This window comes from Falco rusticolus, chromosome 20 (assembly GCF_015220075.1).
Source record: "Falco rusticolus isolate bFalRus1 chromosome 20, bFalRus1.pri, whole genome shotgun sequence".
Classification (NCBI taxonomy): Eukaryota; Metazoa; Chordata; class Aves; order Falconiformes; family Falconidae; genus Falco; species Falco rusticolus.
The window spans coordinates 1,013,583-1,026,722 of NC_051206.1; the positions used below are offsets into that span (position 1 = coordinate 1,013,583).

Sequence of the window (13,140 nt, forward strand, 5' to 3'; positions counted from 1 at the left end):
CTTTGGCACGGTCCCCACCACCTCAGGGTGGGATGGGGTCCTGCCACCAGCTCCGCTCCCTCCCCCCAGGACTCTCCCGGCACATTCAACCTCAGATATATTTATTTTTTTCCCCCCTCAACTCTCCGCTGGGTTTGGGGTTAATTTTTTTTTTTTTTTTTTTTTTTTTTTTGCATCATGTCATATATGGCAACCTTTTGCCTCGGTGACCTCATGTTTGGCATCGGACCAAGGGAACAGGGTTGGGATGGGAAGGCAGCGGCTGGTCCCCAGGGCTGTGCGGTGGGCACACCGGCAAGTGCACAGGCGGGGGACAAATCCGGGTTTTCCCGGAAAAAAGGGGACAAATGGGACAGAGCCACCCAGGGGGGATGTTGGTGGAGCTGCTAGCAGGCTGGGGAGGCACCAGGTCGCTGTCCTGCCCTGTGGGGTGACAGCCCAGGGTCTGCTCCATCCCTCCGGGGCCATGGGGGGACACCAGGACGCGAGTCCATTCCGGTGGTGGTGGGACCCTGCAGCCCCCGGTCCTTGGTGCTGCACCGGTGCCGTGGTGCCCCTGCCCGGAGCCCGGCTTGGCACCCGGTAGAGCAAAGCAGGAGGCAGCCCGGGCACCCTGCGCCTCAGTTTCCCCATCTGCAGCCCGAGCCCCTGTAGCCCCGGGGGGTGGCTCTGGGTCATCTCCCCTGCCCCAGCTCCTTGTGGGGGGTCCCCAACGTGGGACCGTTGCCCTTAAGAAGGCAGCTGGGGGGTTGCAGCTGCTGGTTGGCCCCTGCGAGGGCCACGGGCCCCTCGGGCTCCACTGGCTTTGTACAGGGCTGGGGGTGGCTCTGCCCCCCCCCATGCCACGATCAGGCATGAGGGGCAGGGACAGCACCCCTGTTGTGCCTGGGGGGGGTCTGGGCTCATCCAGCCTCCAACACCCCCTGGGGGAGGGGGTGAGGAGCTGGGTACCCCCGTGATGCAGGGCTGGGATTCAGGCATCCTGCTCCAGCCGAGCATCTGGGAGGTGAGGGGCTTTGGGGGACCGAAAGCCCAACATGGGGGGCAGAGAGAGAAACCCCCCTGGGAGAGAGACCCCAAAGGTGCCGAATGCCGGGGATACGGGGGAGCTGAGGCTGGGAGGGAGCGATGCGCCAACTTGGTGCGTTTCCAGCATCTCGGAGATGTCAAACTCCCGTCCGGGCCGCGGGGTGTCCCCCCCAGCAGAGCCCTGACCCCCACCACCGCTCGGGTGGGGTTTCTCCGCGCTCTCCCCGGGAACCGGAGCTGCTTCCACCCCCTTTTTGCCGAGAGTGTCGCTTATAAGGATTTGTGTCTCACTTGTTTATCGGAGCGGAGCATAAAAGGAACAGACTCCCAAATTGGCTCTTGCCTCCCAAGCATCCCCACATACATTTTTCTTACAATAATTAACCGTGCTGGGTCCTACCATCGGTCCAAGGTCAATTTAATGAAATAAAACACCTTATATGGCCATATGGCTAACACACCATCACTTAGCCTATTTAGGGTCTTTGTTTAGAGAGGATCCGCCTCTGAGGTTTCACGGGCTCCTGGTATTTATACCAAAGGCGCCCTGGGACTCGGTCCCAGAGGAAAGGAGCTCTCGCCTCTGCGGTGAGTACTGCCCAGCCCTGCCTCCCCTCTGGCTTGCAGGACAGCGGGAAGAAAAAAAAAAAACCACCCCGGGGGGGTTCGGGGTGCCCCAGCATTTATGGGGTGGCCCCGACTGGGTTTGCGCAGACGGGGTGCAGTGGCCACCCCAGCGCATCCCCCCAGCCAGGGGCTTCCACGGAGGCAACGAGAGCTGGGCTGCGGCCAAAGCGGGTCATGCTCTTCCAGAAATCCCCAAGATTTTGGGGTTTTTTTCTTTTCTTTTTGGGCTCCTGCGAGGTTTTTGCCTGCTTCCCTCTGGATTCAGGAGCGCATCTGCTGGTGGAGAGTGGCACCCTCTGGGAAGGGTGAGTTTTTGCCCCGTTTTTGGGAAAGGATGTGAGGGCAGAGCAGCAAGGAGCTGCTGAGACCAAACTGGACGAGAGGCCATCGCCTGCCCTCCCCCCGCCCGCTCGGGAGCACCGGCCTGGCAACGCCGGAGCTGAGCACGGGCACCAGGCTTTGGCTCCCGTTCGGGCACCGGCTGGCGACGGATGGAGCAGCAGCATCGCACGGAGCAGCATCTGTGGGGGATGAGCATCACCCGCTCCCAGCACCACCACACCGGGGTCCCAGCTGGCAGCCACCCCCCCCCCCCCCAAGGATTTTGCGGGGCTGTGCATCCCCAAGGACTCCAAACCCTTCCGACACCCAAAGCCGGACATGGTGGCATGGCGTCACCCCCTCCTCACCCTCCCTTTAACGCTGCTTTTCCCCCCTTGCCCCAGCTTTTCCCCCAGGTCCCCCTGACCACCAGCCACCGGCCCCACCATGTGCGAGGAGGAGACCACCGCCCTGGTCTGCGACAACGGCTCCGGCCTCTGCAAAGCCGGCTTTGCCGGTGACGATGCCCCCCGCGCCGTCTTCCCCTCCATCGTGGGGCGGCCCCGGCACCAGGTGGGTACCCAGAGGCAGCCCCCAGCCACCCCCTGTTAATTATGCCCTGCGTTAATTAGCAAAATGAGGCTAATGAGGCTGCCTCTCGCGGCGTTAGGGTGTCATGGTAGGCATGGGGCAGAAAGACAGCTACGTGGGCGACGAGGCGCAGAGCAAGAGGGGCATCCTCACGCTCAAGTACCCCATCGAGCACGGCATCATCACCAACTGGGATGACATGGAGAAGGTGAGACCCCCAGGGCCGGGATGGGGAGTGGGTGCTGGCCCCAGTTTGGGGTAAGACCCCAATTCTCCATCGCCCGCCTTAGATCTGGCACCACTCCTTCTACAACGAGCTGCGCGTGGCCCCCGAGGAGCACCCCACGCTGCTCACCGAGGCGCCCCTCAACCCCAAGGCCAACCGGGAGAAGATGACCCAGGTAAGGCGCCGTGGGACACCTGGTGGTGGGGACGGACCCTCCGAAACCGCAGGGGTCTGGGGGCGTTGGGGGTTTAGCTGGATGGAGCTGGCTGTCACCAGGGGCTGGCGCGGGATGGAGGAGCGGGCGGTGGTTGAGCTCCTAGCGGTGGGCTCGCCGGCTCACGTGGACCCGCGGGCTGTGCCGTGCAACGCGCTGACGTGTGTGACGCCCTGTGCAATGCCATGACTCATGTTTCCATGTGATGCGCTGACCCACGTGCTCCTCAGTGCAACGCAGCCACCTGCGTGTTGTTCTGCGCCATGTGCTGACCCACGCGCCCGTGCAATGCAACAATCCACTTATTTTTCCATGCAATGCAACAATCCGCATGTTTTTCCATGCAATGCAACGATCCGCGTGTTTTTCCATGCAATGCAACAATCCGCATGTTTTTCCATGCAATGCAACGATCCGCGTGTTTTTCCATGCAATGCAACAATCCGCATGTTTTTCCATGCAATGCAACGATCCGCATGTTTTTCCATGCAATGCAACGATCCGCGTGTTTTTTCCATGCAATGCAACAATCCGCGTGTTTTTCCATGCAATGCAACGATCCGCGTGTTTTTCCATGCAATGCAACAATCCGCATGTTTTTCCATGCAATGCAACGATCCGTGTGTTTTTCCATGCAATGCAACGATCCGCATGTTTTTCCATGCAATGCAACGACCCGCGTGTTTTTCCATGCAATGCAACAATCCGCGTGTTTTTCCATGCAATGCAACAATCTGCATGTTTTTCCATGCAATGCAACAATCCATGTGTTTTTCCATGCAATGCAACGATCTGCATGTTTTTTCCATGCAATGCAACAATCCGTGTGTTTTTCCATGCAGAGCAACGATTTGTGTGTTTTTCCGTGCAATGCAACAACCCGCATATTTTTCAGTGCAATGCAACAATCCGTGTGTTTTTCCGTGCAATGCAACAACCCGCATATTTTTCAGTGCAATGCAACAATCCGTGTGTTTTTCCGTGCAATGCAACAACCCGCATATTTTTCAGTGCAATGCAACAATCCGTGTGTTTTTCCGTGCAATGCAACAACCCGCGTATTTTTCCATGCAATCTGTTGACCCTGTCTCTGCGGGAAGGCACAGCCCCCGTGGGTCAGGGTGGGATGTGCTGGGGACCTCTGTGGTCCCCCCCTAACCCGCTGGCTCCTTCACCATCCCAGATCATGTTTGAAACCTTCAACGTCCCCGCCATGTACGTCGCCATCCAAGCCGTCCTCTCCCTCTACGCCTCTGGTCGCACCACAGGTGAGTAGTAGGACACGCAGCATCCCGGTGACCACAGGTGATGGGGAAGGGACCAAGGCCCCTCCCTCACCTTCTTCCCGCTTCCCAGGCATCGTCCTCGACTCCGGGGACGGTGTCACCCACAACGTGCCCATCTACGAGGGCTACGCTCTGCCCCACGCCATCATGCGTCTTGACTTGGCCGGCCGCGACCTCACTGACTACCTCATGAAGATCCTCACCGAGAGGGGCTACTCCTTCGTCACCACCGGTACGGGGCCAGGAGGGGGGTACGGGGTGATGGGCGACCCCGTGGTGCCGCCGTGGCACCGGCTTAAGCCCGTTTGCCATCGTCTTCCGCAGCCGAGCGGGAAATCGTGCGCGATATCAAGGAGAAGCTCTGCTACGTGGCCCTCGACTTCGAGAACGAGATGGCCACAGCTGCCTCCTCCTCCTCGCTGGAGAAGAGCTACGAGCTCCCCGACGGGCAGGTCATCACCATCGGGAACGAGCGGTTCCGCTGCCCCGAGACCCTCTTCCAACCTTCCTTCATCGGTGAGCCCACCCCAAATTGCCCTGGCTGCCCCCTCGGTGGTTGCCCCCCATCCCCACCAGTGGACAACCAGCTCCCATGGGTGCCTCGCTGAGGTGTCTCAGGGCTCTCCCAAGCCCTTCGCACCCCAAACGTGGGGAGCAACCCATGGGTGACACCATGGCTCTTTGGCTCTTTTGGGAAGCCCTGAGGAGACTTGGGTGGGGGTCAGGGTGCTAACAGCCCCCTTCCACCCCAGGCATGGAATCAGCTGGCATCCATGAGACGACCTACAACTCCATCATGAAGTGTGACATCGACATTCGCAAGGACCTGTACGCCAACAACGTGTTGTCCGGTGGCACCACCATGTACCCCGGCATCGCTGACCGCATGCAGAAGGAAATCACGGCGCTGGCTCCCAGCACCATGAAGATCAAAGTAGGTTTTGGGGTGGGGGTGTCTGGGGGGCAAACCATGGCCACCAACACCCCAAAATCCTCTCCTGGTGGAGATTTGGGGTGGTGGATCAAGGGGTGCATCCTAACGGCCGGTGTCTCGGCAGATCATCGCCCCGCCGGAGCGCAAGTACTCGGTGTGGATCGGCGGCTCCATCCTGGCGTCCCTCTCCACCTTCCAGCAGATGTGGATCAGCAAACCCGAGTACGACGAGGCCGGACCCTCCATCGTCCACCGAAAATGCTTCTAAGCCCCCTCCCCGCCCCACGGCGGCCCCCCCACCCCGGCCCGGGTGCTGCGCTCCTCCTCGGTCCCCGCTGCTCCTCCCTGCCACCCACTGCGCATTAAAGCCTTTTCTCCAGGCTCGGCCCCTTTTCTGGGAGATTCTGGGGGGTTGGGGGGGAGGGGCAGGGGGAGGGGGATGAGGGTAATGGGGGGAGGGGTGGGGAAGCCCCAACCTCATGTTGGTGCCCCTGTCATCATGCTGATGCCCTCGATTCTGCCTTGATGCCCCCAACACCATGTTGATGCCATTTGACCCCATGTTGTGGCCCCCACCCCATGTCGATGCCCTTTGACCTCACGTTGTGGCCCCCAACCCTGTGGTGTTGCCCTTGACCCCATGTTGATGCCCCCAACCCTGTGTCGATGCCCTTTGACCTCACACTGTGGCCCCCAACCCTGTGTTGATGTCCTTGACCCATGTTGTGGCCCCCACCCCATGCCGATGCCCTTTGACCTCACACTGTGGCCCCCAACCCTGTGTTGTTGCCCTCGACCTTATGTTGTGGCCTCCAACCCCATGTCGATGCCCTTTGACCCCATGTTGTGGCCCCCAAACCTGTGTCAATGCCCTTAACCTCATGTTGGTGCCCCCAATGTGATGTTGGTGCCCCCAACCCCATGTCGATGCCCTTTGACCTCACGTTGTGGCCCCCAACCCTGTGGTGTTGCCCTTGACCCCATGTTGATGCCCCCAACCCTGTGTCGATGCCCTTTGACCTCACACTGTGGCCCCCAACCCTGTGTTGATGTCCTTGACCCATGTTGTGGCCCCCACCCCATGTCAATGCCCTTTGACCTCACACTGTGGCCCCCAACCCTGTGTTGTTGCCCTTGACCTTATGTTGTGGCCTCCAACCCCATGTCGATGCCCTTTGACCCCATGTTGTGGCCCCCAAACCTGTGTCAATGCCCTTAACCTCATGTTGGTGCCCCCAATGTGATGTTGGTGCCCCCAACCCCATGTCGATGCCCTTTGACCTCACATTGTGGCCCCCAACCCTGTGGTGTTGCCCTTGACCCCATGTTGATGCCCCCAACCCTGTGTCGATGCCCTTTGACCTCACACTGTGGCCCCCAACCCTGTGTTGATGTCCTTGACCCATGTTGTGGCCCCCAACCCTGTGTTGATGTCCTTGACCCATGTTGATGCCCCCAACCCCATGTCGATGCCCTTTGACCTCACATTGTGGCCCCCAACCCTGTGTTGTTGCCCTTGACCTTATGTTGTGGCCTCTAACCCCATGTTGATGCCCTCTGACCTCATGTTGTGGCCCCCAACCCTGTCAATGCCGTTGACCTCATGTTGGTGCCCTCAACGTGATGTTGTGGCCCCAACCCCATGTTGATGCCCTTGACCTCATATTTGTGCCCCTGACCCCATGTTCATGCCCCCAATGTCACATTGATGCCCTCAACCCTGTGTTGATGCCCCCAACCCCATGTCTATGCGCCTGACCTCACATTGGTGCCCCCAACCCCATGGTCACGCTTCTAACCATGTGTTGATGCCCTTGACCTTGTCTTGGTCCCCCCCCTAACCTTCTATTGATGCCTCCAACCCCGTGTCAATGCCCTTGACCCCATGTTGGTGACCCCAGCCCTGTGTTGGTGTCCCCCAACCCGATGGTGATGCCTTTGACTCCATGCTGGTGCCCCCCAACCCCATGTTAATGCCCTTGACCCTGGGCTGGTGCCCCTGTGTCATGTCGATGCCCTTGACCCCACGTTGGTGCCCCCAGCCCTGTGTTGGTGCCTCCCAACCCCATGTTGATGCCCTTGACCCCACCCAACCCCATGTTGATGCCTTTGACCCCATGCTGGTGCCCCCAGCGTCACGTTGATGCCCTTGACCCCATGTTGGTGACCCCAGCCCCGTGCTGGTGTCCCCCACCCCACGTTACGCCACGCTGGTGCCCCCAGCCCCGTGCTGGTGCCCCCCCCGTTACGCCATGCTGGTGCCCCCAGCCCCATGCTGGTGCCCCCCACCCCACGTTACCCCATGGTGGTGACCCCAGCCTTGTGCTGGAGGCCCCCACCCCACGTTACCCCACGGTGGTGCCCCCAGCCCCATGCTGGTGCCCCCCCCCCATGTTACCCCACAGTGGTGACCCCAGCCCCGTGCTGGCGCCCCCCACCCCACGTTACCCCATGGTGGTGACCCCAGCCTTGTGCTGGCGTCCCCCCCCCCACGTTACCCCACGGTGGTGCCCCCAGCCCCATGCTGGTGCCCCCCCCCATGTTACCCCACGGTGGTGACCCCAGCCCCATGCTGGTGCCCCCCCCCATGTTACCCCACGGTGGTGACCCCAGCCCCGTGCTGGTGGCCCCCACCCCACGTTACCCCACGGTGGTGCCCCCAGCCCCGTGCTGGCGTCCCCCCCCCCCACGTTACCCCACGGTGGTGCCCCCAGCCCCGTGCTGGCGTCCCCCACCCCATGCTGATGCCCTTGACCCCACGCTGGTGTCTGCAGTGTCACGTCGATGCCCTTGACCCCGTGTGAACGCCCTTGACCCCACGTCGGTGCCCCTGATCCCCCGGTGATCCCGCACCCCACGCTGCTGCCCCGCCCTTCCCCCCCCCACCCCCGCCAGCGCTGCCAGGACATGCGGTGGGCGGGGTCACATTTGCATAAATTAACATCCCACCCACCCACCCCGCACCGCGCGTGCTTCCCGCCGCCGCTTCCGCTCCTCCCCCCTCCCCGGCGCTTCCCGCGTGCTGACGTCACGGGGCTTTGGCAGCGCGCGCCGCTCATTACCATCTCATTAGCATATGACGCGGGAAGGCGGAAGCGTTGGCGGGATGGGGCGGTGCGGGGCCACCCTGCGCCTGGCCCTGGAGGGGAACATCGGTACCGGGGGGGGCGGGGCGACACGGGGGGACGGACGGGGACACACAATTTGGGATGCGGGGAGCTGCTTGGGGGGGCAGGAGGATTTGGTGGGTGATGGAGGTGGGGATTTTGGGTGCTGAGGGGGGGTCTGACTTAATTTCTGTAGTTAAATAGTATTGCTGCCTGGCTGGGGGTGGGGGGGCACCCCAGAAAGCTGCGATGGGGGGGGGGGGGGCACGCCAGAAAGCTGCCGTGGGGGGTGGGGGGCTCACCCCAGAAAGCTGCGTTATGGGGTGGAGGGACACCCCAGAAAGGTGCGTTATGGGATAGGGGGTCACCCCAGAAAGCTGCGGTGGGGGGTGGGGGGCACACGGGCTCACCCTGCGCTGCTCCCCGTAGCCGTGGGGAAATCGACGTTCCTGCGGCTGCTGGCTGCCACCTTCCCCCAGTGGCACTTGGTGACCGAGCCCGTGGCACAGTGGCGCAAGGTGCCAGCCGGCGGCACGGCGGAGGTAACGGCGGGTACCAGCTGCGTCGCGGCATCGTCCGTCCGGCACTGCGGCGGTAAGGGGGGACAGCCTCAACCCCCCCAGCTCTTCTTTCGTAGGCGCTCGTGGGCTCCACCAACCTTCTCCAGATGATGTACCAGGACCCAGCCCGCTGGTCCTACACCTTCCAGACCTTCTCCTGCCTCAGCCGGCTGAAGGCGATGCTGGAGCCACCAGCCGAGCACCCCCCTGGGACCCCCCACCCTGTGCAGGTCTTTGAGCGCTCCATCTACAGCGACAGGTACCCGGGACCCCCACGTTCCAATAGGAAAGATGTGGGATAAAGGGATTAAATGGGATAACGAGCATCCACACCACCCGTGTCATGGCACCTGGGCAAGCAGAGCCACCCCCCCAGTGAAGCCCGGAGTGATGCTTAATTACAGAATGAGCTTGTTGGACAATTTGGACCTTTGTTATCCCCCAAATAATTTTGGCTGGTGGCTGCCCCATCCCCCACTGTGTCAGGCAGTGGCTTGGAGTCCTTTCAGTGGTGGCAGTGGCAGCTGCCCGGCCCCCAGCGTCGCTGAGCCCCAAATTCAAGATTTCTGACTTAATTGCAATGCCTGTGGTACCTGGTCGGTGGAAGAACCCAGCCATGAAGTCACCTGGGGGGGGGGGCGGGGGGCTTGGCAGTGCCGGCTGCCCTGTCCCACCTCTGTCCCTGGCCAGGTACGTCTTCGCCAAGAACCTCTTTGAGGCCGGGCACCTGCAGGTGCTGGAGTGGGCCATTTACCAGGAGTGGCACGGATTCCTGCTGCGGCACCTGACGTCCCACGCCGCCCTCCACGGCTTCCTCTACCTGCGGGCAACGCCGCAGGTGGGTGCGGGCGAGACCCCCGAGCGCAGCCGGAGGGGGATGCGGCCGGCGCTCGGAGCCCGGCGAGCACCTGGAATTGCCAGAATGTTGGGGTTTAACCGTAAGCCGCTGCCCCTGAGGAGCGGGGCCTGCTTGTGTTCCTGTGGGAATGCCGGCGGGAGTTTTGCTGTGGATTCTGGAGTGGATGTTGCGGGGGGAGGGCTGCAGCATCTTCCAGGGATGCTCGATGCCCGGCTGCTCCCCGGGCGATGCTTTGCTGGACACCTCCATCCCGTTAAACTCCCATCTCCGGTTAACCTCCTGTCTCTCCCGTTAACCTTCCCATCTCCCTGCATCCCGTTAACCTCCCTTCTCTCCCATTAATCTCCCATCTTTCTGCATCCCGTTAACCGTTAACCTCCCGTCTCTCCCATTAACCTCTTGTCTCCCCGCATCCCTATAACCTCCCATCTCTCCCATTAACCTCCCGTCTCCCTGCATCCCATCAATCTCCCTGCATCCCTTCAACCTATCTCTCCCTGCATCCCGTTAACCCCGCATCTCTCCCATTACCCCCTCTCCCACATCCCGTTACCCCTGGCTCTCCCGTTAACCTCCTGCCTCCCAGACGTGCCTGGAGCGGCTGCGGCGGAGGGCGCGGAGCGAGGAGGGGGGCATCCAGCTGGGATACCTGCAGCAGCTCCATGCCCAGCACGAGCACTGGCTGGTGGATAAGACCACGGAGTGAGTCTAAACCCACCCCCACCGTGCTCCTGGCACCCGGACCAGTGGTGGTTTTGGGGTGACCCCCCTGATTTGGGGGGGGTGTGTGTGTATTTAACCCTTCTCTCCCTCCTTTCTTCAGGGTCCACTTTGCCGGTGTGAAGCACGCACCTGTCCTGGTGCTGGATGTGGACAAGGACTTCGAGCACGACGCGGACGTGCAGGGTGTCCTCATGGCACAGGTGGGCACAGCCAAGGCGGCACAGCTTGGCAGCATCCCGCTGAGCGCCGGCAGCGCGGGCAGGGTGCTGCCTCCCAGCTTCCCCCTCATCTTCATTTTCCCATGGGGAAAAAAGTTAATTTCCACACCCTTGGTCCAAGTTGGTTTAAAGCTGGGCCATCCCGGTGCCATCCCGGTGCCGCACTCAATTGACTTCTCCCTGCAGGTGGAGGCTTTCGTGACAGCACTGCGAGCTGAAGCTTTCCCGTCGCATCCCGACCCTCTGTGAGCAGCAGCAGCAGCATCCCTGCCCGCCGGTACCCACGCTGAGCAGCGGAGGCGGGAGAGGGGCATCGCCCCCCGCCAAAAATCCTGACATAAGGACAAGGGACAAATCCTGGTCTCCCAACTGTCCCCCTCGGCGAGGGGTGTATTTAAGACACTGACAATGTGGGATGGTTTTAAGGCAAATAATGGGAGGCAGAGGCACGTGATGAGCTTTGGGGCAGCATGGCATGCTCCCCGTGGGCTTGGGGGGCCAGGTCGCCGCTGCGACCCCCCTCCCCATCTATAGGGATCCTCTATAGATGCCGGAGCCAGGAATACTCCGTAAGGTGGATTTAACCCCTCAGCTGGTTAAATTCCAACGGAAAATCATTGTTGCTCATGTTTAAGTTATACCACCACCCCCTATTTTATTATTTTATAAATTTATTTTTATCCCCCCCTTAAATTAAAACAAACTGACATCGAGCTTTTCTGCATCCTGAACCCTGGGTGGGGGTGGCATGGGGTTGGGGGGGGTCTAGGGGGTGCTGTGCTGTCCTGGGGGGTTTCCCCCAGTTTTGCGGTGTTTGTGGCCAGGGAGTGGGGGTGGCCCCGGGGCTGGGCTGGCTGGGCTGGGTTTGGGGGAGACCAGGGGGATGTGGCACCGACTGGGTGGCTTTTGCTGGGGAGGGGGGTTGGCTCTTTAGCGAGACCCCTTGGCGTGAGGGGGGTGGGGTGGTCCCTCCAGGTCAAGGATGGCAGCCTGGCCACCCTCTGCCTTTAAGGGAGGCTGGGGGGTGGGGGGGGGGGCTGAGCACATGTGAGGGGTACCTGCTCTGGAGGGGGAGGGGGCTGCGGGGCAGGGTTTGGGGGGCTGCAGGATGGGGCTTGGGGTGGGGAGGGGGGGATTTGGGGGTTGCTGTGGGGCAGGGATTAGAGGTGTGTGGGGTGGGGAGGGGGGATTTGGGGTGTGTGTGCTGTGGGGCAGGGATTGGGGGTGTGGGATGGGGTTTGGGGTGGGCAGGGGCAATTTGGGGGGGCTGTGGGGTAGGGATTGGGAGGTTGTTGTGTGGGCAGGGGGATTTGGGGGGTGTGTGGAGCAGGGATTGGGGGTGTGTGGGGTGGGGAGGGGGGATTTGGGGGGCTATGGGGCAGGGATTGGGGGGCTGTGTGGTGGGGAGGGGGGATTTGGGCCGGGCTGTGGGGCAGGGATTGGGGGGGGCTGTGGGATAGGGGGCGGGCACAGGAGCTGGGCTGCCACCCCCGGGGGGTTTCTCCAGCAGCCCCACAGTAACAGAGCAGGACGGGCAGGGACCCCGCTAACCCGCTAACGACCCTCCAGTAACAACAGAGCCGGGGGGGGGGGGGGGGCGGGGGGAGGGGGGGCAGACACGGACCTGCGTCTGAGGACCCTACAATAACAGCCTGGTAGGGACCCACAAGTGACACCCCCACAGTAACAACCCAGTGCGCCCCCAATCCCACCGACCCTACAATAAACACCCCCCCAACCCCCCTCCCCAGCTCACAGCCCCCCCCCCCTTCCCCCCCCAAACCCTCCACCACCACCGGGGTGCACCCCCCCACATAACCCCAGAGGATCTGGGTGCCCCCCCTCACACACGCCCACCCTTGCTCGCTGCAAAGCATGGTGGGGGGTGTCGCAGGGCGCTGGCCTTGAGCCCCCCGGCCGGCCGGCGGGTCCCCCCGAGCGGGCGCCTGCAGAACAAAGGAAGCAGCAGGAGCAGGAGCAGCAGCAGGAGCAGCAGCAGCAGCAGCAGCAGCAGCAACAACGTGCAGCTCCGCTGCAACACCCACCTGGGGTGGAGGGGGGGGGGAAAATTTGCACCCGCGTTTCACCCCCACTTTTCCTTCCCCCCCCCCCCCATCCCACGCCGCCGTGCATGCACTTGGCTCCAGGTCGAGCCCACCCGGCCCCCCGTTTCCAAGGGGGTGCCGTACCCCTTTTTTCCGGTAACGCTCTTGATATCTAAACGGGGGGTGGGTGGGTGGTAGGGGGTGGGTGGGTGTCGGTGGCGATGGTGGAAAGTTGCTGGTGTACGGCTGAAGTTGTGCGGCGGCGGGGTGAAGTTGCGCCGAGCGGCGTGTTTTTAAGGGGAAAAAAAGAGAAATAAAAAGCAAAATGGGGTTGGAAAAAAGAAGGGGGTGGGATTCGGGAGGCGGTAGCACCCCGTTTTGGTGGGAGTTTTGGGGGATG

General features: G+C 61.9%; 2 protein-coding genes across 4 annotated transcripts; both read left to right on the forward strand.

Annotated features, from left to right (window-relative positions):
• The first annotated feature begins 1,570 nt into the window (after positions 1-1,570).
• On the forward strand, positions 1,571-5,620 carry ACTG2 (actin gamma 2, smooth muscle). Its single transcript, XM_037371482.1, has 9 exons — positions 1,571-1,617; positions 2,382-2,550; positions 2,648-2,776; positions 2,859-2,969; positions 4,192-4,276; positions 4,365-4,526; positions 4,619-4,810; positions 5,047-5,228; positions 5,353-5,620. The coding sequence occupies exons 2-9, from the start codon at positions 2,425-2,427 to the stop codon at positions 5,494-5,496; spliced, it is 1,131 nt and encodes a 376-aa protein (XP_037227379.1). The 5' UTR covers positions 1,571-1,617; positions 2,382-2,424; the 3' UTR covers positions 5,497-5,620.
• Positions 5,621-8,311: 2,691 nt separating this feature from the next.
• Positions 8,312-11,408, forward strand: DGUOK (deoxyguanosine kinase). Of its 3 annotated transcripts, XM_037371838.1 has the most exons (7): positions 8,312-8,383; positions 8,765-8,877; positions 8,973-9,154; positions 9,586-9,733; positions 10,341-10,456; positions 10,578-10,677; positions 10,882-11,408. In XM_037371838.1, the coding sequence occupies exons 1-7, from the start codon at positions 8,335-8,337 to the stop codon at positions 10,942-10,944; spliced, it is 771 nt and encodes a 256-aa protein (XP_037227735.1). In that variant the 5' UTR covers positions 8,312-8,334; the 3' UTR covers positions 10,945-11,408. The 3 variants fall into 3 exon arrangements, with proteins under 3 accessions (XP_037227735.1, XP_037227737.1, XP_037227736.1); XM_037371840.1 differs by lacking the exon at positions 8,765-8,877 and having other exon boundaries at positions 8,315-8,383; XM_037371839.1 differs by lacking the exon at positions 8,765-8,877 and having other exon boundaries at positions 8,334-8,383; positions 8,959-9,154.
• Positions 11,409-13,140: the final 1,732 nt, after the last annotated feature.